The sequence below is a fragment of the Octopus sinensis genome, linkage group LG12, assembly GCF_006345805.1.
Source record: "Octopus sinensis linkage group LG12, ASM634580v1, whole genome shotgun sequence".
NCBI lineage: Eukaryota > Metazoa > Mollusca > Cephalopoda > Octopoda > Octopodidae > Octopus > Octopus sinensis.
The window spans coordinates 14,819,401-14,846,900 of record NC_043008.1 but is presented as its reverse complement, the minus strand read 5'-3'; the positions used below and the strand labels follow the sequence as shown (position 1 = coordinate 14,846,900).

Sequence of the window (27,500 nt, the reverse complement as noted above, 5' to 3'; positions counted from 1 at the left end):
GGGGTGATGTGGTTGCAGAAATTGTCTGACAGCCATGACTGGGTTCTCCTGCTTGTGTGACATGGTGCAGAGTCGTGTTGCCAAACATAGGATCTTCCAGCAGCCACCTTCTTTATCTAGGGCAGCACTACCTCCTCCAGGTACTTGATGTAGGTCTCCGTGTAGAGTCTGAGGCCGTGTAGAAAGATGACTGGAGGCATAATGTCTCACCATCACTAGTGATCACTCCAAACGCCATGATGCTGACTGGATGTTTGATTTTAATCACTCTTAGTACATGTCCTCACATTGACACCCAAACACTCTGAAATGTTCAAACAGGAGTTTCCAATGTGAATGCCAAGCAGTATAGCATGTTGTTTCCAAATTTCTGACAGAGTGAATTATGTCATGGTGCTGTTTTTCTCACAGATGGTACCCAACTGACCCTACTATGCTGTGGCAGCTGAAGACCTGGGCTACAACGATCAAGGAGGACCTCTCCGTGCTCACGGGTCTGCAGGTGGTCGGCCTGTGCCGATGGAACCGTGACTGGCTCGCTATCTCCAGTGAACTGGCGCAGAACCGTCGTGCGTGGGCTGCCATGGTTCAAGATGCCTCAAGGGTGGTAGAAGAAGCCGACTCAACCCGCCCAGGGTGAATGTCGCCACAAGTACAAGTAAGTACTATGCTGTTTAGTCAGAGTGGATGGCGCTAGGAAGGGCATCCAGCAGTAGAAACCTTGCCAGATCAGACTGGAGCTTGGTGCAGCCTTCTGGCTCGCTAGTCCCCAGTCAAACCATTCAATCCATGCCAGCATGAAAAACAGACGTTAAATAATGACAATGATGAAGATCAACTTTACCTCCCATCCTTTCAGGGTCAATATAATAAGTAACAGTTGAGGACTAATTAAGCTCAATATAATCAACTTATCCATTCTCCTGGAATTGCTGGCCTTCTACCAGAATTTGAAATCAATATTTTAAACTTGTGAGGCACGTCAATCAAACGTGGCAACATCTGTGTTAACCGTTGTCTCTAATTATTAATCCTTCGTTATATTCACGTGCTACTTAAAGTACTGCTATCAATAATCGTTAACAGAAAAGAACTGTCTCCTACATCAAAAATTATGAATTTGCATGATGCACCAATTGGAAACAAAAAATTTGTACTAAGTTCCAAATTGTACTGAAACTAAAACTTGGATTCTATCAAACTAATCACACATAGGTGTGCGGTAAGAAGCTTGCTTCCTAACCCCATGGCTCTGGGTTCAGTCCCATTGTGTGGAACCTTGGGTAAGAGTCTTTCATTGTAGCCTTGGACCAACCAGTGTCTTGTGAGTGGATTTGGTAGACGGAAACTGAAAGAAGCCTGCTATGTTTGTGTGTATGTGTATACAGTTGTGTGTTTGTCCCCCTACCATTGCTTGACAACCAATGCTGGTGTGTTTACATCCATGTAACTTAGCAGTTCAGCCAAAGAGACTGATAGAATAAGTACTAGGCTTACAAAGAATAAGTCCCGGGGTTGATTTCTTCAATTAAAAACCCATTAAGATAGTGCTCCAGCTTGGCTACAGTTAAATGTCTGAAACAAGTAAAAAAAATAAAAGAACATGGTGTTGGGACTCATAGAAGGGATAAAAGGGGACAGAGAGACTCCTGGCAGTTTGCCGTGTTTGGGATGTCATGTCAAGCTAAGTAAAAGCAGAGCTGTCCTTGCATACAGGGGCATGTCCCCTGCATCCCTCTCTAGCTGAGCATTCCTAACCTTGCTGGCTTGTGGGTGCTGGTGCCATGTAAATGTACCTGGGCCAGCGCTGCTTAAAAGCACCCAGTACACTCTGTAAAGAGGTTGGTGTTAGGAAGGGCATCCAGCCATAGAAAGCATACCAAAACTGACATGGAACCTGGGCAGTTGGTCAGCTCCTGTCAAACCATCCAACCCATACCAGCATGAAAAACAGGCGTTAAATGATGATGATACAGATACAGAGATATATATGCATTATTTACATTTGATGGATATGTGTCCTCATCTTGGAGTAGAAGACACTTGCCCAAGGTGCCACGCAGTGGAACTGAACCTGGAACCATGTGGTTGGTAAGCAAGCAATTTTCCACGCAGCCGCTCCAATTTAGTCAATTCAAAAAAAAATATATTTTTTCAACAAAATGTAACGATTGAGAAGTGATGGCCATTGCAGCATTTGGATAATCTTGTTTTGAGGAATTCCTTGATTATTCTTGCACTAAGCTTCTGGTCAATGCCAAGCTTATCAATTCATGACTGACCCAACTGACACTTGATATATCTTCTCCCATGATATGGGCTGTATTGTTGCACATGAAGCCCTTAACCTGGTGTATGAGATCAGCTACTTTTTTGGACATAGGTACAGCTATGGTTAAGTGATCAAGAAGTTTGCTTCCCAACCACATAATTTCAGGTTCAGTCTCACTGCATGGCTCCTTGAACAAGCATCTTCCCCTGCAGCCCTAGGTTGACCAAAGTCTTGCGAGTGGACCTGGTGGACAGAAACTGGAAGAAGCACAATGTGTGAGCTTGTACACCCTGATCTTCACATTGCAGAGTTGTTGTAAATAAGTATCACTGTCATACAAGCAGTGTTGTTTCCAATCTTCCATGAGGATGTCCAGCCATGAGAATATATCATCATGCTTGGAAAGTGGAGGGTTGGAAACAGGAAGAGCATCCAGCCATAGAAAATCTACCTCAATGAATTCTTTCTGATGTATGCAAGCATGGAAAATTGGGCATTAGAAAGATGAGGAAGATGTATCCCTAAACCATGATGTTATCTCCACTTTGCTTAACTGTTGGATTTATGCATTTAGGGTGAAATCCTCCCCCCTGTATAACATCAGAGCCAAACAAATTCCAGTTCAATAAAACCACAAGATTGTTGACCAGCCTGATAACATACGATTCTTGGATTCCTAATCAAAACGAAGGCAGACACATTTGGTTTTCAAGAAGTGCCGATCACTTAAAGTAGAGGGAAATTGTGGAAAAGGGAGACCCAGAAAGACACGGGATGAAGTACTGAAGACCGATCTCAAAATACCAAACCTTATACAGAAGATGACATCATCATCATTTAACATCCGCTTTTCATACTAGCAAGGGTTGGATGGTTCAACTGGGGTCTGGGAAGTCAGGAGGCTGCACCAGGCCCAGTCTGATGTGGCAGTGTTTCTATAGCTGGATGCCCTTCCTAACACCAACCACTCCGTGAGTGTAGTGGGTGCTTTTTTACGTGCCACTGGCCCAGGTGCCAGGCGAGGCTGGCAACGGCCATGATATGTGGTGCATTGCAGTACCTGATAAGACCCGGCTACCACAACAGAATTAAGATCCTAAAACTAAGGTGCTATGTGAAAAAGCACTGGTGATTTGTGTCACATAAAAAGCACCCAGTGCACTCTGTAGAGTGGTAGGCATTAGGAAGGGCATTCAGCGGTAAAAACAAATCCAAAACAGAATATTGTGTGGCCCCCCCTGGCCTTGCCAATTCCTGCCAAGCCATCCAACCCATGCCAGCAGGGAAAACAGACATTAAATGATGATGATGATGATACAAGACGACGAGCAGGCAGAAACGTTAGCACGCCGGGCGAAATGCTTAGCGGTATTTCGTCTGTCGTTACTTTCTGAGTTCAAATTCCGCCGAGGTCGACTTTGCCTTTCATCCTTTCGGGGTCGATAAATTAAGTACCAGTTACGCACTGGGGTCGATGTAATCGACTTAATCCGTTTGTCTGTCCTTCTTTGTCCCCTCTATGTTTAGCCCCTTGTGGGCAGTAAAGAAATATATAAGGCTTTTAGTCATGCAACATGTCCCACAAGCCCAAACTGTTTTAGTTGACCCTTTGGTGGCAGTGACATCTGTATTCATGGGGAACTCGTTAAACTTCCTTCAAAATGTCAAATCATCTTACAGCTTACTTGTTTTTTTTTTTTTTTTCTTTTTCATCAGGCCACCCTTTAAGTTGTTTATTCTGTTTCCTTTTCTTTTTGCTGCTGGCCTGACCGATGAAAGTTAAAGGAGCCATGTGATCCATTAACCCTTTCGTTACCAACCCAGCTGAAACTGGCTCTGGCCCCGTAGTATAAATGTCTGAATTCAAATCTTCCACCAAACCTTAGTCACAATTTATGTTCTTAACACCGGCTTAATAATAACTAAGTTATTCTCCTAAATTCTTTGTTATATTTAAAATTAATTGAAAGAAACACAGAGCATCTCAACAGAAATACAATAACGAAAGGGTTAAAGTGATCTAAGTTAAAAACCTTCCTTCAAAATTTTAGGTTAATTTATATTACAAACACCTGCTTAACCCTTTTGATACCAACCCAGCTGAAACCGGCTCTGGCCCTGTAGTACAAATATCTTGTTTTTCAAAAGTTCTGAATTAAAATCTTCCACCAAACCTTAGTCACAATTTATGTTCCTAAAACTATCTTAATCATAACTAAGTTATTTTACTGAATTCTTTGTTATATTTAAAATAATTGAAAGAAACAGAGAGCATCTCAAAATAAATAGAGTAAAAAAAGGGCTAAAGACGTCCACAGCATGGTAAGGAACAGTTCCTGAGTAAACAGAATCGGCAGTTTTGGCTCAAAAGTCTATTTGAGCTTATGCTTTTAGACAATGCTCAATCACACCTTTGCCAACAAGCTTCACCACAGAACAATCACAACACACCTTAGGATGATATAGTCAAATAATAATTGTTTGCTTTGTTAAGAATATACATAGGCGTAGGAGTGGCTGTGTGGCAAGTGGCTTGCTTACCAACCACATGGTTCTGGGTTCAGTCCCACTGCGTGGCACCTTAGGCAAGTGTCTTCTACAATAGCCTCGGGCTGACCAAAGCCTTGTGAGTGGATTTGGTAGATGGAAACTGAAAGAAGCCCATCGTATATATGTATATGTACATATGTGTATATGTTTGTGTGTCTGTGTTTGTCCTCCTACCATCACTTGACAACCGATGCTGGTGTATTTACATCCCCATAACTTAGCAGTTCAGCAAAAGACACTGATAGAATAAGTGCTAGGGATGATTTGCTCAACTAAAGGCGGTGCTCTAGCATGGCCACAGTCAAATGACTGAAGCAAGTAAAAGGGTAATCAAAACATGAACTGAAAATGGTTGAACACTACTGTTCTAGATCCTCTTCAGCCGTCATTCACCACAAGCTAATAAGCTGTCATTCAACCCACTAGAAATAGCAGCCAAATCAACAAATAGATTATGGCATGTATGAATTTAGGAATCATCATCATCATTATCATTCCAGTTTCAGTCCCAATGCATGGTACCTTGAGCAAGTGTCTTCTGTTATAGCCATGGAAAGTTAATGTTGGGAATTTCACTATAGGTGCAGGAGTGGCTGTGTGGTAAGTAGCTTGCTTACCAGCCACATGGTTCCGGGTTCAGTCTCACTGCATGGCACCTTGGACAAGTGTCTACTATAGCCTCGGATCGACCAAAGCCTTGTGAGTGGATTTGGTAGACGGAAACTGAAAGAAGCCCGTCGTATATATGTATATATATATATATATATATATATATAATATATATATATATATATATATATATATATATATATATATATATATATATATATATATATGTGTGTGTGTGTGTGTATATGTTTGTCCCCCCCAACATCGCTTGACAACTGATGCTGGTGTGTTTACGGTGCCATAACTTAGCAGTTTGGCAAAAGAGACTGATAGAATAAGTACTAGGCTTACAAAGAATAAGTCCTGGGATTGATTTGCTCGACTAAAGGCGGTGCTCCAGCATGGCCACAGTCAAATGACTGAAACAAGTAAAAGAGTAAGAGATCACATCTGGAACGAGGAGATCAGGAACAGAACTGGAGTGAAGGACGACATCACAGAATGTCACCATGCAAATCCACAATGGGCCAGTCATGGTGCAAGGTTGAAAGACAATCGGTGGAGCCGTGCAGTTGTCGAGTGGTACCCACACGAACAGAAGAGACCACTCGGAAAACCTCCAATCAGGTGGGAAGATGATTTAAGATAAATATTTGGAACAATGTGGAGGAGAATGGCAAGAGAGTACGAGAGGAATGGAGCAAATGTTGTGGCCAGTGGAGTCAACTCGGCATGAGACAGCCTGGCTGATACAGGCGATATACATAAATCATCATCATCGTTTAACATCTGCACTTTTCGTGCTGGCATGGGTTGGACAGTTTGACATGGAGCTAACCAGCTAGGAGCTGTCCAGACTCCACCTGTCTGCTGTGGCATGGTTTCCATGGCTGGATACCCTTCTTAATGCCAACCACTTAACAGAGTGTGCCAGGTGCTTTTTAAATGCCACTGGCAGAAAGGAGAATGAATCTGTGATAAGACTGGTTTCCATTGCTATATAGTAGTGCTACTGTAGAATTTGTAAATTTGAGGGGATGGTGGACAACAAAGGTGAACTGAGGAGAACCAGCTGTATTGAAGTTAAATGGGAAACTGAAAGAGAACCCTAAGAAATGTGTATAAGGAGGCGTGACTATGTGGTAAGAAACCTGCTTCCCAACTACATGGTTCTAGGTTCAGTCCCACTGTGTGGCACCTTGGGCAAGTGTCTTCTACTATAGCCTCAAGGCATCCAAAGCTTTGTGTGTGGATTTGGCAGACGGAAACTGAAAGAAGCCCGTCGTATATATATGAGCATATGTGTATTTGTGTCTATGTTTGTCCCTCCTCCATACCGCTTGACAACCGGTGCTGGTGTGTTTACGTCCCTGTGACTTAACAGTTCAGCAAAAGCGGCCGACAGAATAAGTAACAGGCATTTAAAAAAAATAATAAGTACTGGGATCGGTACATTCGACAAAAAATTCTTCAAGGAGGTGCCCCAGCATGGCCGCAGTCTAATGACTGAAACAAGTAAAAAGATACACAAAAAAAAGCTTAACGTGGGAGTGTCCAGAAACATCCGATTCTTAGCTTAAGGAATGGGCGGAGGTAAAGAAATACGCATACCACCCGTTTTCGGCGTAACCCTAACCCTAAACCTTCGAAAACGGGGTAGTGTGCGCATTCTTTACCTTCACCAAAGAATGTTAATCTCAAAACAGTCAAAACAAAAAGAGAATGAATTATCTTAAATTCTCTCCTTTTTGTCAACCTACATACAACCGGATGGTGGCAGTTGAGGGAAAGTGATGACTAATTTAAGAAAGGAGTCGACAACCTAAAGGTTTACCTGTTGGCCCTAATCAATAAGTTTTTTCTTTCGCTGGGAAGTAAAAATTTATCACATCAACAAACCTGGTTCTACTCCACCCTTATAAGTAGTGATTTATATTTCAGCGGTTGTCATGGAAGTAGGAAATGTAAGTTGATATTTGTCATTGTTAACAAGTTCGGTAACCGACAGTGCTATAATAGGAAACATCACCAAGCACTTGACTCAACCCTCTTCGGTCTCAAAGCGGAACTATTTTCTGGCGATTTTTCCATCTGTTTGAAAAAAAATCACAATTCAAACGGACGAATCAATGTCGGAGCCTATATGTGGTCGTGGTCACTTCACCTGCTAGAAATAGCAGTCAAATATACTTTAAAACACAATCTACGTTCTTAAAAAGAAATCACGAAGGATACAATAGATAATGTAGTCCCAGATACACTAAGACTGGTTTTAAAATGGGACAGACACGACTGGTATGGTTTATTAGTATATATTCGCACGACTAGGGTTAATCCGGAAATAAAATGGCAAAGAAAAATCACTCATCAACTACGCCAACTTTATACAACAGTTAAGTTGTGATTCAATCTTTTTTGTGTAAATAAAACGAATAAATACGAAAACATTCATCTTCCAACAACTATTTCCTGATATGGAAGAAACTAGAAAGGCTAAAGTACACTACACCCTCTCCTCTTGACTAAATGTAAATAGTGTATATAATATATAATATATATCGCGTATATAAAATATATTTTAAGAACCTGGGGTTAGCACTGGGTTCACAATGTAAAGAGCAGGAAGATAAACTTTCCCATGAACAGAACACCAGTTTATCATAATTAATATTTTAAGTTACCCCTAAAAGATCATTTGATCCCCCAAAAAGATATATATTAAGCCTCAGGTAGTTATCTCTAAGCCCTAAAACAGACAAAGGGTGTTGGCTAGTGATATCTCGTTTTCATATAATACGAATGGGAATGTAAACAAAGACTTATTGATTTAACCAGAACGAGAACTGTGGAGACTGTGGGTACTACTTGAGAACAGTGACCCCGGTGCGCGCACTCGCGGATCCGCGCTGGCTAGTCATGACTAGTCGATCCTTACTTGGTGTTTTTTGTGTGTTATTTACTTTGGTTAAAGAATTATTTACTTTGTGTTTTTGTGTTTTATTTACTTTGCTAGGTAGGATCGACTTGTCACGACTAGCTAGGGCGTGTACGCGAGTGCGCGCACTGGGACCACTGTTCTAAAGGAGTACCAAGGCGGTGGGTGTTTATGAATTCAAGTAGTTATTAAATTAAAACGATATATATATTTTTTTTTTTTTTTAATTTTGAAAAAAGAAAAAAAAAGACACTCACCAGTTCAGCAGGGCGCGAACCTGCCACATCGGAAGCGCCAAGGTTGCGAACGAATTTCGGTGGCATGTTTACTTCTTTAAGAAATAAATATTCCTTTCCAAGTCAGCAGTGGATCGGCCAGAAAGATTATATTTATTAGAAATAAACGGAGGAGGAATTAAGGAAGCGACTCACATTTGAAGACACCCTCCACTGAATGAGTGTGTATTTCTGAGGTGTGACTAATTGCGAAAGAAAGAGAGGAGAGAGGCCAGGTGAAAGGTCAAGGAAGGAAACAAGATTGAAACAAACGTGGTTCGTTTTGGAGGAGGAGCGTCGGACTGAAACACACCACAATCAGGTGACGCAAATTGAAACTTACAACAACCGGAAGCGGTGACACATTGACAGTTGTCCCTTCTGCAAAGAACGGTGGGGGAACGTGTTGAATAGTTGTTGCAACGAGATAATATAAGTGCATGTAAATATCTGTGTGTCTGTGTGTGTGTGTGTGTGTATACATATATATATATATATATATATATATATATATATTATATTCTTCGAGTCAGTCTTGCTGTTCTGTTTCACCTGTGGGGTGAACAGAATCTTCAGGCTTGACTGACAGTCGATGGGTTTTGCACACACATATACATACATACGTACATACAAACATACATACAAACATACATACATACAAACATACATACATACATACATACATTCATACGCACATACAAACATACATACATACATACATATTATATATATATATATATTCTTTTATGTGTTTCAGCCCTAGGGCTGTGGCCATGATGGAGCACCACCAATATATATATATATATATATATATATATATATATATATATATATATATATATATATATCATCATCATCGTCGTTTAACGTCCGCTTTCCATGCTAGCATGGGTTGGACGATTTTGACTGAGGGCTGGTGAGCCAGATGGCTGCACCATGCTCCAATCTTGATCTGGCAGAGTTTCTACAGCTGGATGCCCTTCCTAACGCCAGCCACTCCGAGAGTGTAGTGGGTGCTTTTTACGTGCCACTGGCACATAATATATATATATATATATATATATATATATATATATATCAATAATAACAAAGGGTAAAATTAATTAATTAAGAATTAATCAATAATTTCACCAAGCAGAATTCGGCATGAAAAAAGGACCATTTCATGGTAAACATAAGTAATACTTAATAAATAGGGTTCAGCAAAGATTTGCTTTTGGCTGCTATTTCTAAATTTCGGTATGTGGTAAAGCAAATCTTTGCTGAACCCTATTTATTAAGTATATATATATATATATAATTCCAAAAGAGTTAGAGGTTGTTAATCCAACCAACCAAGGGATAATATCTATCCATTATACTGCTGGTAGGAAACCCAGTTCTATGCAAAGGTTCGAAACTAGGCTATTTTAAGATAGAGGGCACTAGAAGCATTCAATAACATACAAAATTAAAAACTACATATTTTTTACCTTTACAGGTCTAATTCCAATTTTAAATAACTGTATAAGAAAAAGGTGCTGAATGTTTGCAAATTTTTAAGCATAACAAAGAATTAATATGTTTTGTTAGATAAAATAAATCGAAGCTGAAGTTTCTCCTTCTTTGTACAAACATTATAAAGATCTTGAAACCACTTGATTGCCTGTTCTGCACTCTAATTTATTCTGGGAATTTCCAGTTTTGACGGTTCTCGACTCCAAAAGTTTTTTTACAGAATTCAATGCTTTTTTAAGATCTTGCTGGCTACCACATAACTTCTTAATCATGACAATCGCTGAAATATAATCACTATTTATAAGGGTGGAGTAGAACCAAGTTTGTTGATGTAGTAAATTTTACTTCCCAGCAAGAGAAAAACTTATTGATTAGGGCCAAAAGGTAAACCTTTAGGTTGTCGACTCCTTTCTTAAATTAGTCATCACTTTTCCCTCAACTGCCACCAAAAATCTGCTCAGCTGTAAGAGATAAATCGACAAACATTGAGAAACAAAACTCTTTTCTCTTGTAGAAGAATAAATGCCAATAAAGCTAGTATTGTGCAAGAATTCCATCTTGCATTGCCTAAGTTGGGTATTTTTTGAAACTTTACAGTAGGAAATTTGCCAGTTTCTTCAAAGAAACGAAAAACTCTGGTCAAATGAAATAGAAATTTCATGTCATCTCCCCATCCTGCTGATTCAGTAATCTTTTCTTCGCCATTGCTGAAATTAGCCTGGAGTTTTTTGTAATAGCTTGGAAGCTCTGGGATGAATGTATATTCAATATGGGAGACATTCAAGAACTGGCAAAAGATCTTCAAGTTAGCCAGAAAACTGCGTGCAACCATTTGCATGTGATCGGAAAATCAAATAATCATGACAAATGGGTACCACACGATTTGAATGGAAATCAGAAAATGCATAGATATGAAATTTGCTCATCGCTTCTCCGTAACTAAACCAATCCATTTCTCAACCGTATTGTAACTTGCGATGAAAAGTGGATTCTGTACTATAAAAAAAAAAACGTTCTTCGCAGAGTTTTGACCAAAATGAAGCACCGAAAACCTTCCCTAAACCCGATCTCTTCAAAAAGAAGGTTATGGTGACTGTTTGGTGGTGTACTGCTGGACTCATCTATTATAACTTCTTAAAACCCAGGAAAACCATTACTGCAAAAACAATATTGCCATGAAATTGCTAAAATGAACGAAAAACTGCTACTCCTCTGTCCCAGACTGGTCAACAGAAGAGGGCCAGTCATTCTTTATGACAATGCTCAACCACACGTTTCACTAATGACACTCCAGAAGTTGAGAGAACTTGGCTATGAAGTTCTTCCCCACCCAGCTTATTCCCCAGACCTTTCTCCTATCGACTACCACATTTTCAAGCACCTTGATGGTTTCCTGCGAGAGAAGGAGTTCAAAAATCAAACCGATGCTGAAAGTGCGTTCAAAGAGTTCATCAGCTCCAGAACTCCAGATTTTTATGTTACCGGAATAAACAAACTTGTAATTCGTTGGCAAAAATGTGTGTTGTGTTCTTGAGCACGACATATATATATATATATACCGGAGTAAACACATAAATGTGAAACAAGGTGGAAAAAAGAGTACTCAAATACTAGTGGTAGAGTAATATGCTTTATTTAAAGCAGCAGAAAATTCAACAAAACCTGTTACTCTGAGTTTCGCGTTGCTAGCAAAAACTGTCCGATGAACGGCAACACGAAACTCAGAGTAACAGGTTTTGTTGAATTTTCTGCTACTTTAAATAAAGTATATATATATATATATATATATGGGTATATATATGCATACATTTGTGTGTGTGTGTAACAAAATGTCATTGACCTCCGATATACAAGTTGAGAGCATTGCAACAGAAAACTGCCCAAGGAAATTAATCAATGCGTGACAAAAACAAGATCGAGTATTCTTAAATAACAAAAGATAACAGCTCAACATGTTGATGCTTAATCGTTTGTTGGTGTTGAAGCAACATTTACGTACTGTCAATGTTTTGGGTTGTTTAAACATCCCTCAATGGATTACTCTTTTACTCTTTTATTCTTTTACTTGTTTCAGTCAGTTGACTGCGGCCATGCTGGAGCACCGCCTTTAGTCGAGCAACTCGACCCCGGGACTTATTCTTTGTAAGCCCAGTACTTATTGTATCGGTCTCTTTTGCCGAACCGCTAAGTGACGGGGACATAAACACACCAGCATCGGTTGTCAAGCAATGCTAGGCGGACAAACACAGACACACAAACGTACACGCACATATATATATATATATATACATATATACGACAGGCTTCTTTTCAGTTTCTGTCTACCAAATCCACTCACAAGGCTTTGGTCGGCCCGAGGCTATAGTAGAAGACACTTGCCCAAGGTGCCACGCAGTGGGACTGAACCCGGAACCATGTGGTTGGTAGGCAAGCTACTTACCACACAACCACTCCTGGATTGTATAGTTCTTCATACTTTCTTTATTATAGTATTTCAAATTTTCACAAGAACATTTAAAAAGAAATTTAATTTTGGTGTATTTTTGCTTGTGGATAATGAAAATTGCATTCATTTTTTTCCCACTAGAATTTTAACAATAAAGACATTACAAGCATTTAGTTACATGAGTTTAGCCAATCGAATACCTCCACTGCCCACATAGCTGAAGTCGCAGCAACATGTTACTCTAGTTTATCATTGCGTCCATAAGAAGAGCCATGTGTTTGGAAGAGAGTACTCTTCCTCTAAGAATTTGATTTTGCTTTTATATTGCTTGGCCAGAAATGACTACTGCCAGATTTAGACTGTGCCGCACTATCTTGAATTTTCAGACGAATGAATCGACCTCAATACTTGCTTTTTTTTAAAGCCTGGTATTTATTCTATCAGTGTCTTCAGCCAAACCGCTAAGTTATGGAGACGTAAACACATAAACATGGGTTGTCAAGCGGTAGTGGAGGACAGTTACACACACACACACATACGACGGGCTTCTTTCAATTTCCATCTACCAAAAACATTCGCAAAGGTCTGCTTGGTCCAAGGCTATAGTGGAAGACACTTGCCAAAGGTGCCACGCAGTGGGACCGAACTCGAAACCATCTAGTCAGGAAGCAAACTTCTAACAACACAGTCATACCTGCACATATATATTTCTTTTTCGATATCTTTTCTTCCCCATAAATAATCTCAGTCCTGTAAATAATCACGAAAGAAGCTTGATAAAGTAAATTCGATATTTTTTTTTTTTACTAAGTAGTAGCACTCCTGTTCGTAATTGTAAGTTTTACTTTGGTGTTGTTTTGCTTTTCACCAAAACAAATTCACTTTTTTGAATTTCACTCCAGCTTGACAACTAGGTATAAGAACAAAATGACGTTTAAAAGTTATTTAGATCATTAAAAAGTCTGTTCTTCTTAGTGGCTGTGTGGTAAGTAGCTTGCTTACCAAACACATGGCACCTTGGGCAAGTGTCTTCTGCTATAGCCTCGGGCTGACCAAAGCCTTGTGAGTGGATTTGGTAAACGGAAACTGAAAGAAGCCCGTCGTATATGTATATATATATATATATGTGTGTGTGTGTGTGTCTGTGTTTATCCCCACAACATCGCTTGACAACCGATGCTGGTGTGTTTACGTCCCTGTAACTTAGCGGTTCGGCAAAAATGACCAATAGAATAAGTACTAGGCTTACAAAGAATAAGTGCTGGGGTTGATTTGCTCGACTAAAAGGCGGTGCTCCAGCATGGCCACAGTCAAATGACTGAAACAAGTAAAAGAATAAATGATTAAGAAAAGCAGACGGGGAAAGTGACTAGCTCTACACAATTTGTTGAGGTAGATATGTCTAAGTTGAAGGAGGAAGTATGAAAAAGCGAAATTGTTAGCTGCTAGACGAAATACGAATTAATTCAACGTTGTTTTGCAATACTGAGCATTTTTTTATATTAGTGAGATTTGGTTACATTTCTAGAAGGTCGACCGACCACATAGAGGCATCTTCATTGAAATTAGTATAAAATAAAGCACACCTATAGATCAAAAACGTTCCAACCGTGACCATCTCACTGATTTTTATTCACCACAGTGTATGAACGGATGTACTTGTCAGGGTGTTCTTAGTTTTTGAATAGCAGTGTATGACAATTATTGGCGATCATTCGTTACTAGTAACATAACTGTCACTTATAAACCCACGTGGGTTTATTTACATTTCTGAAGAAAAAAAAAAAGATACCCTTGCTCCCACCCCTAACCCTAACCCCCCACATATATAAAAAAAAATTAAAATTTTACGAAAAGGGACGATCTTCTTCTTCAAATATAAACAAATACACGTAACGTAAATGGGACTCATATCGAAAGAATGCCCAAATGTATGCGATGCGCTTCATTTTTACTATAATTACATTGTAGACTGCATAGTCAATAAAATATAAATTAATTTTAACACCGCTACAGAGTTGTCGTCCTTGTTTCACTCTTCGGTATTGTATGGCAATAAACGACTCCACCGCGACTTCCGTTAATGTCGGCGATCGTATTTTCTGTTCGTTTAAAAATTTGATTTGTTTCGGGTTTAATTTTTCCCCCTCAACTTTTCTCATCTCACTTGATACATCGATCAGAAGAAGAAGAAGAAGACAGAATGGCGATGCTTACACAAGAGAAGCTGAAGGAAATGGAGGAGGAGATGGATCGGTAAGTTTTTAACTGTACACAATAACGATGTGGTTGTCCCTTGTTGCGGAATAATATCCGTAACGCGAGGGAAGACGGCGAACTGGGAGAATCGTGGCACGCCGGTCGGAGTGCTTAGCAGCATTTCGTCCATCGTTACGTCCTCAGTTCAAATCCCACTGAGGTTTGGTTTGTCTTTGGTCCCCTTCGGGGGTCGGTGAAAGTACAAGTTGAATACCGGGGGGTCGATGTAATCGACTTAACCTCTGTGCCGGAATTGCTGGCCTTGTGCTAAAATTTGAAACCGATATCTAATGCTAGTTCAATTCCCGCTTATGTCAACTTCGTTCTATCACGGATAATAAAGTAATCAGTCACTGCTAGATTGATTTAATCGATTATATCCTCTCCCAAAATCAATCACTCATCACACACACAACGGTATTAGGTCAAATCAAATAAGGTGGCGAGCTGGCTGAAACGTTAGCACACCGGGCGAAATGTGTAGCCGTATTTCGTCTGCCGTTACGTTCTGAGTTCAAATTCCGCCGAGGTCGACTTTGCCTTTCATCATTTCGAGGTCGATAAATTAAGTACCAGTTACGCACTGGGGTCGATGTAATCGACTTAATCCGTCTGTCTGTCCTTGTTTGTCGCCTCTGTGTTTAGCCCTTTGTGGGTAGTATAGAAATAGGTATTAGGTTAAATCACTTGCCGGACAAGTACATCTTCAAAACATTCACACATACGTACATACATACGCCTTTTGTTGAGTACAGGATTTGACATCCCTTTACGTTTTATCCTGCCAGCTGGCGGTTTAGCATGGAGAATAATCGCTGAAATACTAAGACCCTTGCTCAGTGACTTTGAAACCCTACCACCGTTTTTGGGGCTTGTTTATGTCTGGAGTTATGCCTACACGCACGCACATATATCATCATCATCATCGTTTAACGTCCGCTTTCCATGCTAGCATGGGTTGGTCGATTTAATTGAGGACTGGCGAACCAGATGGCTGCACCAGGCAGAGTTTCTACAGCTGGATGCCCTTCCTAACGCCAACCACTCCGAGGGTGTAGTGGGTGCTTTTACGTACCAGCAGCACGAGGGCCAGTCAGGCGGTACTGGTAACGACCTCGCTCAACTGTTTTTTCATGTGCCACCGGCACAAGTGCCAGTAAGGCGACGCTGGAAGGGTGCTTTTTATGTGCGTGCCACCGGCATGGAAGCCAGTTAGCTGCTCTGGCAACGATCACACTCGGATGGTGCTCTTAGCGCTCCACTAGCATGGATGTCAGTCATCGAATTTGACTTTGATTATATATATATGGGAGGGCACTTATTGTGATCACGTTAAAACGGAATCTTAAATAACAATAACTGGTACCTTTAAGTAAAAGATATAACAATATCCTGGACAGGATTGGGACCCACATAAGCATTTGATAACGTTTTAAGCGATTATAATGGGCAGCTTTACTACAAACATTGATTCAGTTGCTACGTTTAGCAAACTGAACAACAGTATAGAAGTCTTCCTGACGGCTCATTACCCTTTATCGTTCAGATTACTGTCAAATGCAATGCTTATTCACATTATTTTGATCTGGTAAATACTCCCTTCGGTCATGAATCCCCATGGCATTGCACCTAGAAAGTTACTCACTGAGACACAAGTCCACGCAAGGTTCTTTATGGAAGACCCACGAATTATATCCAAGGGAAAGACAAAAGCCAATGCAGCTCGACACCAGTGACATCGCAACTCGTTTCTATGGCTCAGTTTACTGGAGCAACATGAAATAGAATGTCTTGCTCAAGATCACAATGCACTTCCCGGTCCAGTAATTGAACTCACTACCTCTAACCACTAAGCCGTTCACCTGTTTTCAATTAATCCTGCATTATCTTGTGCTTTTGAGATTTCAATGAGGTGGATTAATGTAGGGCACGTGGGTTTCTATGTTTTGTTGTATTGTCTGCTATTCTTCATATGACTGACCCTGAAACTGCTGCCTGATTGCAAAGTGAACCCTCTCAACCACACAGTCGTCCCTGTGTCTTCATATCCATTTATCATGGAATATAAACGAATCATGTGTTCAGACTGGAATCACATATGCAAATTCTGCCATTTTATAGATGGTTGCATGGGTGCACTCATTTCGTATTTTTGCAATAAATGGCCAAAATCCAAAACATTTCCTTTCTTTTTTATCTTTTTAGTTTTTACTTGTTTCGATCATTAGACTGCGGTCAATGAATTAACCCTTAGATTTTTTTTTTGTCTGTTTAAGCCTTCTACTTATTCTCTCTGTCTCTTTTGCTGAACCACTAGCTTATGGGGACATAAACACACCAACACCAATTGCAGGGAACAAACACAAAGATTCAACACACTCCACATAGATATGTGTATGTATGTATGATATATATATATATATATATATATATATATACACACACACACATACACACATATATATATATGAAGGTTTCTTTGAGTTTCTTATTTCTTTATTGCCCACAAGGGGCAAAACATAGAGGGGACAAACAAAGACAGACAAACGGATTAAGTCGATTACATTGACCCTAGTGCATAACTGGTACTTAATTTATCAACCCCGAAAGGATGAAAGTCAAAGTCAACCTGTGCAGAATTTGAACTCAGAACATAATGGCAGACAAAATACCGCTAAGCATTTTGCCTGTCATACTAATGCTTCTGCCAGCTCACCGCCTTTGAGTTTCTGTCTATCAAATCCACTCACAAGCCTTTGGTCAGCCCAGTGCTGTAGTAGAAGTAACATGTCTAAGATGGCACGCAGTGTGACTGAACCTGTAACCATATGGTTCCAAGTATTCAGCCCAAGGGTTAACGACTGTATAAAGACATGATGTCTTTATGTATGATCTGAGATCAGGTGTTGAAACGTAAGCAGTTGCAGTATGGAAGACACATGTTAGCCTTTCAGAAACATACAAAGACCATTAACTTTGCTCCACCCTTTTGGCACCAACCTGCCTGAGACCGTCCTTGGTTCCATGATACAAACTTTCTGTTTTAAAGTGACCTAAATTGAAACTTTACCTCAAAATTTCATGTTAATTTAAAGTAGAAAGGATTATTATTATTCATTTTGTCCACCATGTCCAAGTACGAGTGTATCCATCATTATTTTATTTATTTTATTCAATTCTAGAAAAGTTCATCATCATCATCGTTTAACGTCTGTTTTCCATGCTGGCATGGGTTGGACGGTTTGACTGGGGTCTGGCAAGCCAGAAGGCTGCAGCACCAGACTCCAGTCTGATCGGCAGTGTTTCTACAGCTGGATTCCCCTTCCTAACGCCAACCACTCCGTGAGTGTAGTGGGTGTTTTTTACGTGCCACCGGCACAGGGGCCAGGCGAGGTTGGCAACGGCCACGATCGGTTGGTGCTTTTTACATGCCACCGGCACTGGAGCCAGGCAGTTTTATTCAATTTTAGAAAAGCTGAGGCATGTCTGACCATTCTGGAGCATATTGAACTTTGAGCATGATTTTTTGTCCACCCCGTATTACTGATATATTATTTGAGACAGGACAACTCTACCTGCTTGAGGGACCTTATTACTCTTACTCTTTTACTTGTTTCAGTCATTTGACTGCAACCATGCTGGAGCACCGCCTTTAATCGAGCAACTCGACCCCAGGACTTATTCTTTTGTAAGCCCAGTACTTATTCTATCGGTCTCTTTTGCCGAACCGCTAAGTAACGGGGACATAAACACACCAGCATCGGTTGTCAAGCAATGCTAGGGGGACAAACACAGACACACAAACACACACACGCGTATATATATATATATATATATATATATATATATATATATATATAATATATATATATATACGACGGGCTTCTTTCAGTTTCCGTCTACCAAATCCACTCACAAGGCATTGGTCGGCCCGAGGCTATAGTAAAAGACACTCGCCCAGGGTGTCACGCAGTGGGACTGAACCCGGAACCATGTGGTTAGTAAACAAGCTACTTACCACACAGCCACTCCTGCGCTTATCTATTTTTTAAAAAAAATTGTTGAATTGCTTTCCTAATTTTTTTCTTTTGTTATATTTTTGTTTTGTTGTTTTTGTCTCTGAAAGGTTTGAGCAGGAGATTCTTGTCCCTTCCAATGAAGATGAAAATGATATTCCAAGGATGATCATCGGTTCAAACACTTACACAAAGGTTCAAGCCCAGCTGAAGTTGGCTCGACATCCAGGGGAAGAATTTCCTGTCAGTCCAGCTCCCAGAATGGTTATGGATAAGTGCCATCAACCACCATCTTCACATATCACTCGGAGTTCCATGGAAATACCTTTATCAGGTTTGTCAATTTGATTAACGTTTACGTAGAATTCTGTTTTGGTCATATGTAACCTTGCTCATCATTTTACACCTGTTTCTTGCCACATAAAAAGCACCAAGACCACTCTGTGAAGGGGTTGGTATTAGGAAGGGCATTCTGTTTTATAAACCATGGCACAGTGGAGCTTGGTGCTGTCCTCAGGCTTACCATCTCCTGCCAGACCTGTACCACCATGGAAGACTGATATTAAATGATGACTTTTTATGCTAGCATGGGTTAGACTGGCTGTCATGTTCCAATGTAGATACTTGCCCACTAACATGGGTCAGGAGTTACGTCTCGCTCATACTTTCCGGCGACCTGAGAGAAACGTTAGCATACCAGACGAAATGCTTAGCGATATTTCGTCTGCCTCTACGTTCTGAGTTCAAGTTCCGCCGAGGTCGGCTTTGCCTTTCATCCTTTCAGGGTCGATAAATTAAGTACCAGTTACGCACTTGGATCAATAGTCAACTTAATCCGTTTGTCTGTCCTTGTTTGTCCCCTCTATGTTTAGCCCCTTGTGGGCAATAAAGAAATAGATATTTCGTCTGCCTCTATGTTCTGAGTTCAAGTTCTGCCGAGGTCGACTTTCCCTTTCATCCTTTCGGGGTCGATTAAATATGTACCAGTTACGCACTTGGATCAATAGTCAACTTAATCCGTTTGTCTGTCCTTGTTTGTCCTCTCTGTGTTTAGTCCCTTGTGAGTAGTAAAGAAATAGGTATTTTCATCTGCCATTACGTTCTGAGTTCAAATTCCGCCAAGGTCGACTTTGCCTTTCATCCTATAAATTAAGTACCAGTTACGCACTGGGGTCAATGTAATCGACTTAATCCATTTGTCTGTCCTTGTTTGTCCTCTCTGTGTTTAGTCCCTTGTGAGTAGTAAAGAAATAGGTATTTTCATCTGCCATTACGTTCTGAGTTCAAATTCCGCCAAGGTCGACTTTGCCTTTCATCCTATAAATTAAGTACCAGTTACGCACTGGGGTCAATGTAATCGACTTAATCCATTTGTCTGTCCTTGTTTGTCCTCTCTGTGTTTAGCCCCTTGTGAGTAGTAAAGAAATAGGTATTTTCATCTGCCATTACGTTCTCAGTTCAAATTCCGCCAAGGTCGACTTTGCCTTTCATCCTATAAATTAAGTACCAGTTACGCACTGGGGTCAATGTAATCGACTTAATCCGTTTGTCTGTCCTTGTTTGTCCTCTCTGTGTTTAGCCCCTTGTGGATAGTAAAGAAATAGGTCTTATTAAAACTTACACATCCATTAGAAAGGGTCGCTCTTTCGCTCCTTTTGTTTACATTAATTTCTTCCTTGGTGTTCGATCTGTTAATCATATTCATAACAAGCCCGATTCCCTTTCTGTAAGTTGCTCAATAACTTTCTAAGAATCTTGAGTTAGATATTTTGTATTAGGAAGAAGCATACATTTTGAATTCTTATTCTACAAGGATAAACTTCACCTTTAATCCTCCTCCTCATCATCATCATCATCGTTTAACGTCCGTTTTTCCATGCTGGCATGGGTTTGATGTATCAGTTTGTGTATCAGTTGTCTGGTTTTGTTGTTGGGTGATGTGTTTTGCATTGTATATGCTGTGTGGTCCGTGAAATGTGGTTTGGTTTTAGTTGTCATGATGATTGTGTCATGTTAGAATTAAATGGCAATTCTGCAGAAGTTGTATGTCTCTCAGATAATTTTATTCCATGAAATGTTGTTCCAAAATTATTGTGCTCCAGCATGGCCACAGTCAAATTGATTGAAATAAATAAAAGAATAAATGCAAATAGTGTCACTTCCTTTTAAAACGTGTCTCATTTCTGTTCCTTTTTTTTTTTTTTTTTTTTTTTTTTTTTAGTTTTGTCAGCTCCGCCACCACCTCCACCACCACCAGGTCCCCCACAAATGCATTTCACAAGACCACCGCCGCCGCCCCCTCACCCGCCACCCATGCCTCGGCCTGCTCCTGCCTTTTTGCCCCATCAGCTGCGACATCGTCCCCCGATGCCAGTGCGACACCCTATGCACATGCCCCCCAGGCCGGGTGGCATGCCACCATTCCAACCCCCTCCACCCAGGCCACCTATGATGGGCAACATGACCGGTAACAACCCTCCACCCATGCCAAACCCAATGATGATGTCTCAACAACGACCTTTCATAGGTCCTCCTCCTCCGGGGACTATGTACCCACCTCATTCCCTTGACACGGGCCCTAAGCCAGACAATGTGTTGCCCCAAATGGTCAACATTGAAAAACCCCAAGTCATTTATTCAGCTCCCCCCACAAGTAAAGGCAAAAAACCTGAGGGCAATAAACAACCGCACAGCTCGTCTTTGAGTGTGCCACACGGTGCCAGCAACATGTCCTCAGTCCAAACTACTACGTCCTCAACGGTGGCCGTAGCCTCTTATCAGATGGCCGACAGTTCCCAGGCGACCCCTGCCGACAACTCAGCAGAAGACGAGAAAACATCGATGGAGATGTCGAATGATAATGACCTGACGGTGCAACAGAAGAAAGACAAAAAGGAGAAGAAAAGAAAATTCATTCGAACGGCTGCTGGTCAAATTTGGGAAGATGCTACCTTAACTGAATGGGGAACTGGTAAGGAATTATTTTTGGTATTCACACATTTTCTCTAGCTATTTCTTTACTACCCACAAGGGGCTAAACATAGTGGGGACAAACAAGGACAGACAAACGGATTAAGTCGATTATATCGACCCCAGTGTGTAACTGGTACTTATTTAATCGACCCCGAAAGGATGAAAGGCAAAGTCGACCTCGGCGGAATTTGAACTCAGAACATAGCGGCAGATGAAATACTGCTAAGCATTTCGCCTGGCGTGCTAATGATTCTTCCAGCTCGCCGCCCTTAAAATACATTTTCTCTAAAACATGTCTAAAACAACAACTTCAACGTATTGGGAGAAAAGGTAAAATATGCAAATTTTAAAATAATAAAAAAAAAATTACAGTATAGTACTGTTTCTACTTGGTGGATTTTCACCTATCAGGGTGGGGTTTTTGGAACGTACCACCCATGATTGTCAAGGGATTACTGCATTTGAAATTAACTTTCTTGACTGCAATACATATATATATATATATATATATGCAGGAGTGGCTGTGTGGTAAGTAGCTTGTTTACCAACCACATGGTTCTGGGTTCAGTCCCACTGCGTGGCACCTTGGGCAAGTGTTTTCTACTATAGCCTCAGGCCAACCAAAGCCTTGTGAGTGGATTTGGTAGACGGAAACTAAAAGAAGCCCGTTTTATATATGTATATATATATATATGCGTGTGTGTGTTTGTGTGTCTGTGTTTGTCCCCCTAGCATTGCTTGACAACCGATGCTGGTGTGTTTATGTCCCCGTTACTTAGCGGTTCAGCAAAAGAGACCAATAGAATAAGTACTGGGCTTACAAAAGAATAAGTCCTGGGGTTGAGTTGCTCGACTAAAGGCGGTGCTCCAGCATGGCCACAGTCAAATGACTGAAACAAGTAAAAGAGAGTTGTCAATGTAATGGCAAAAACCTGTTTTGAATGTAAACAGAGTTATGCACCTTACTGCAAGAAGCTAAATACAAGATGTAAGTAGGTTTCAAATCTTGAGCTTGTAGTCAACAGACTAATACCTTGGTCACACAGCTAATATATATAAATATACTAGCAGTAAAACCCGGCTTTGCCCGGGATTAAGTTAGGATTATTAAGCTAATCAAGTTCTTTATTTCAAACCAAACTGAGTAACATCAACGTCAAATTTGGGCTAAATCCGTTGAAATTGGCTTTTAGGCGGCGAGCTGGCAGAAACGTTAGCGTGCCGGGCGAAATGCGTAGCCGTATTTCGTCTGCCGTTACGTTGTGAGTTCAAATTCCGCTGAGGTCGACTTTGCCTTTCATCCTTTCAGGGTCGATTAAATAAGTACCAGTTACGTACTGGAGTCGTTGTAATCGACTTTATCCCTTTGTCTGTCCTTGTTTGTCCCCTCTATGTTTAGCCCCTTGTGGGCAATAAAGAAATATATATATATATATATATATATATAGCTCGCATCTATTTACGTTCACCGTTACAATAATATAGCGTCGTACATTTGCGTCTACCAGTTTCTGAAAACGAACTATGTGAATCTATTTATAATAATATGATATACACGAGTTATTCTGCCCAAGTTCAGAAAATAGCTTGCGTGTGGTACAACTCAAAACACGGTATTATGCATGTAAAGTATCCGCAAGTCATTGGTCTCCTGCTAGTCTCATGATTTGAACGTAACCTTAAAATTGCTAAGATAATGCATGGGACGGCGAGTGCGCGCACCTCAAGAGATAAAGCACACGACAGCGAACGTAAACATACATCAGCCGTTAAAAAGTCCGTGATAGATGTAGGGCAGCTCGACATCGTATATTTACGTTAACCGCGGGTAGGCAAGCAAAAGTGTGATCGCATATTTGCATCAACCGTTGTGAAGGGGTTAACATTTCAAGTAGCTCCAGAAGAGTGGAGCTACAAATTTACTTTCCGTATATAAACTGCAGTTGTGATCCCTGAGACGGTGGCACATAAAAGCACCATCTGAACGTGGCCGATGCCAGCGCCGCCTAGACTGGCTTCCGTGCTGGTGGCACGTAAAATGCACCAATTCGATCGTGGCCGTTGCCAGCCTCGCCTGGCACCTGTGCAGGTGGCACATAAAAAGCACCCACTACACTCACGGAGTAGTTGGCATTAGGAAGGGCATCCAACTATAGAAACACTGCCAGATCAGACTGGAGCCTGGTGCAGCCTTCTCAGTTCACATGGTATCAAAGTCTGTCATAATATATGTAATCTGTATAGTAAGTATATAAACGGGACTAATTGAGCTGTTTCGCCTTACATTAAAAATATCATGAACAACCTTAATACTTGTAGACAAACAAACAGGTACGTTTATTTATGGTTAATTAACAATTTTGTTTCTTCTGCAGATGATTTTCGGATATTTTGTGGCGATTTGGGCAACGAGGTCACTGATGAGATTTTGACGAGAGCGTTTTCGAAATTCGCATCCTTCGTTAAGGCTAAAGTTGTCCGAGACAAAAGGAGCAATAAGACCAAAGGCTATGGGTTTGTCAGCTTCAAAGACCCCAACGACTTTGTCAGAGCCATGCGGGAGATGAATGGTAAGTAGAAGACTTTTGCCTTGTTATTAATACAACTGGTGCACAACCTGTTGTTTTATGGCTGGAATAAGTTTCACAGCCGTTTAAAATCTAAAGGGTTAAGGGGGAAAAAAAAAGTTTAAACACTTTTGTATTTGGTTTGCAAGAGTCTCCTGATGTGAATTCATGTGTTGAAATGAATCTCTAGGGTGGGTCATTTCGCCAACAAAAGTTCAACACATACACTGATGCAATATCACTTCTTTATTTTATCAACTAACCATCCAAAGCTTTGTTTAATGTGTTGATTGAACAATCACTCAGGTGTTAGTTTTTTTAATGTTTGTTAGAGTGGTTGGTGTTAGGAAGGGCATCCAGCTGTAGAAACACTGCCAGATCAGTCCAACCCATGCTAGCATAGAAAACGGACGTTAAACGATGATGATGATGATGATGATGATGAGAGTCCTTTTGTCTCTGTTCAAGCATAAGGATGTCATTGATGTGGTTGCAAATAGCAACAAAAGAACTCTGACGGAGAAAACTAACAACTGATTGATTAAACAAACCATTGGATAGTTAGTTGGTAAAACAAAAAAAGTGATACTGAACCAGTGTGTGTGTGTTGGCCTAATGACCCTCCCTATACGCAACAATACCGAAATAAAAGAAACATTTAAAAACTCAAAATGCGTATTAGTTTTTAACTGTTTTTATTTCTATGTGTGTGTGTATATATATGCATATATATATATGTATATGTATATATATATTTTGTATATTTTAATTTGTCTTGCTTATTTTTACACTTCGGTTTTTTGCTGAATTTTTTCTTGAGAACACATTCTTCGTGGAAAATGGCGATTTTGACGTCTATTTCTTGCATACAGGCTGTCCAGTATTAGTGGTCAGTCCCCTAAATTTTGTATGTATATATATATGTGTGTGTGTGTGTGTGTGTGGAGGCACAATGGCCCAGTGGTTAGGGCAGCGGACTCGCGGTCGTAGGATCACGATTTTGATTCCCAGACCAGGCGTTGTGAGTGTTTATTGAGTGAAAACACCTAAAGCTCCACGAGTCTCTAGCAAGGAGTGGTGGTGATCCCTGCTGTACTCTTTCACCACAACTTTCTCTCACTCTTTCTTCTGTTGGCCTGCTTGCTTTGCCAGCAGGGTCGCGTCATTTGAAGGCTAAAATAATGCGAAGCACATTGTGACCAGCGGTGTGTAGCAACATCAGATAGCTTGGTCGGTCACGGTGATTATATATATATTTCTATATATATACATATATATTACCAACAAAACACTGATAGGAAATGTTGACAATCAAACTTAAGCAAAAATGCCACTTGGAAAGCACTGGTGATGGTGTTAACATAAAAAGCACCCAGTACACTCTGTGCAGTGGTTGGCATTAGGAAGGGCATCCAACCATAGACACCAAACCAAAACAGACTATGGAACCTGAAGTGGCCTCTGGCCTTGGTAGTCCTTTCTGGATCAATAAAATTAGTATTAGTTGAAAACTGGAGACAATGCAATCGACTTTACAATTTCTTGAGTTATGGGCCTTGGTGTGTAACCTTTCTGGAAAGAAAATCTTTTAGCTGGGTCCCTTAGCTATACTCCTTTGTATTTGCCCAGCCTTGCTTACTTGTTACCTTTCCCACCAAATTGTATGCTCACATATTTATTACTTTCTTTATTTCAAGATCATCATCATCGTTTAGTGTCCGCTTTCCATGCTAGCATGGGTTGGACGGTTCAACTGGGGTCTGGGAAGCCAGGAGGCTGCACCAAACTCCAGTCTGATCTGGCAATGTTTCTATGGCTGGATGCCCTTCCTAACGCCAACCACTCCGTGAGTGTAGTGGGTGCTTTTTACGTGCCAGACGAGGCTGGCAAACAGCCACGATCGGATGTAAATATAATCAACATGCATAGGAGTGGCTCTGTGGTAAGTAGTTTGTTTAACAACCACATGGTTCCGGGTGCAGTCCCACTGTGTGGAACCTTGGGCACGTGTCTTCTACTATAGCTTCAGGCCAACCAAAGCCTTGTGAGTGGATTTGGTAGGCAGAAACTGAAAGAAGCCTGTTGTATATGTATGTATATGCATATATGTATGTGCTTGTGTGTCTGTCTTTGTCCCGCCAACATCGCTTGACAACTGATGCTGGTGTGTTTAGAATAAGTCCTGGGGTCAATTTGCTTGACTAAAGGCGGTGCTCCAGCATGGCCACAACCACATGACTGAAACATGTGAAAGAGTAGAGTATCATGTTGAACAAGGTGTGGCTGTGTGGTAAGAAGTTTGCTTCCCAACCACGTAGTTCTGGGTTCACTTCCAATGCGTGATATCTCAGACTGACCAGAGCCTTGTGAGTGGATTTGGTAGACAGTAACTGAAAGAAGCCCATCATGTGTGTGTATGTGTGAAGATGCCTAGCTCAGTGGATAGAGTGTCGGGCTCACAATCAAGAGGTAGTGAGTTCAATTACTCGACTGGGTTGTGTGTTGTGTTCTTGAGCAAGACACTTTATCTACCCCTGAGAATCCAGGAAACTGGCCTTACGAGTGTGTATCACTCTAAAAGGAGCATTTTTTTTTTTTTTTTTTTGCTTTAAATTACATGTGACCCGTGCAAGCATATAAAAGCGACCGTTAAATTGATGATAATTAACACCTTTTTAATCAGATATTTTCCTTTATTCTCAGGAAAGTATGTTGGAAACCGCCCAATCAAGCTTCGGAAAAGTTCCTGGAAAGAAAGAAATATCGAAATTGTCCGGAAAAAGGACAAAGAGAAAAAGAGACTTGGTTTGCGTTAAACTGCATCGTTGCGACATCATCGTTCTTTTCCTGTGGTTTGAGATCAAATGGCAGACTGTCCACCACCAGTTAAACTTTTTTGGGGACAAAGCTATGTGGTCACTTGTAAATATTGTTTATAATAAAATAAAAAACTAAAAAGAAAAGTTTGTGTTTTGTTTATTTTTCTCTCTTTTTATAAAGAAACTAGCAGTATTGCCTGGCGTTGCTCGGGTTTGTAAGGGAAATAACTATATAAGCATTTTTAGAGATGTAAAGTATAATAGCCATCTCAATATGGCTAA

General features: G+C 40.6%; 2 protein-coding genes across 2 annotated transcripts in view; one reads left to right on the top strand and one right to left on the bottom strand.

The window, feature by feature from the left end:
* Nucleotides 1-8,999, bottom strand: part of LOC115218125 (vesicle-associated membrane protein 4) — a 49,665-nt gene extending 40,666 nt beyond the window's left edge. The window contains exon 1 of the mRNA XM_029787920.2: nucleotides 8,624-8,999. Coding sequence (XP_029643780.1) covers nucleotides 8,624-8,689 — 66 coding nt within the window. The 5' untranslated portion in view covers nucleotides 8,690-8,999. The remainder of the gene's footprint in view (nucleotides 1-8,623) is intronic.
* A 5,637-nt stretch (nucleotides 9,000-14,636) lies between these two features.
* On the top strand, nucleotides 14,637-27,362 carry LOC115217978 (RNA-binding protein 42). Its single transcript, XM_029787714.2, has 5 exons — nucleotides 14,637-14,840; nucleotides 18,970-19,193; nucleotides 21,081-21,830; nucleotides 24,208-24,402; nucleotides 27,103-27,362. Exons 1-5 carry the CDS (start codon nucleotides 14,788-14,790, stop codon nucleotides 27,213-27,215), a joined length of 1,335 nt encoding a protein of 444 aa, XP_029643574.1. The 5' UTR covers nucleotides 14,637-14,787; the 3' UTR covers nucleotides 27,216-27,362.
* Nucleotides 27,363-27,500: the final 138 nt, after the last annotated feature.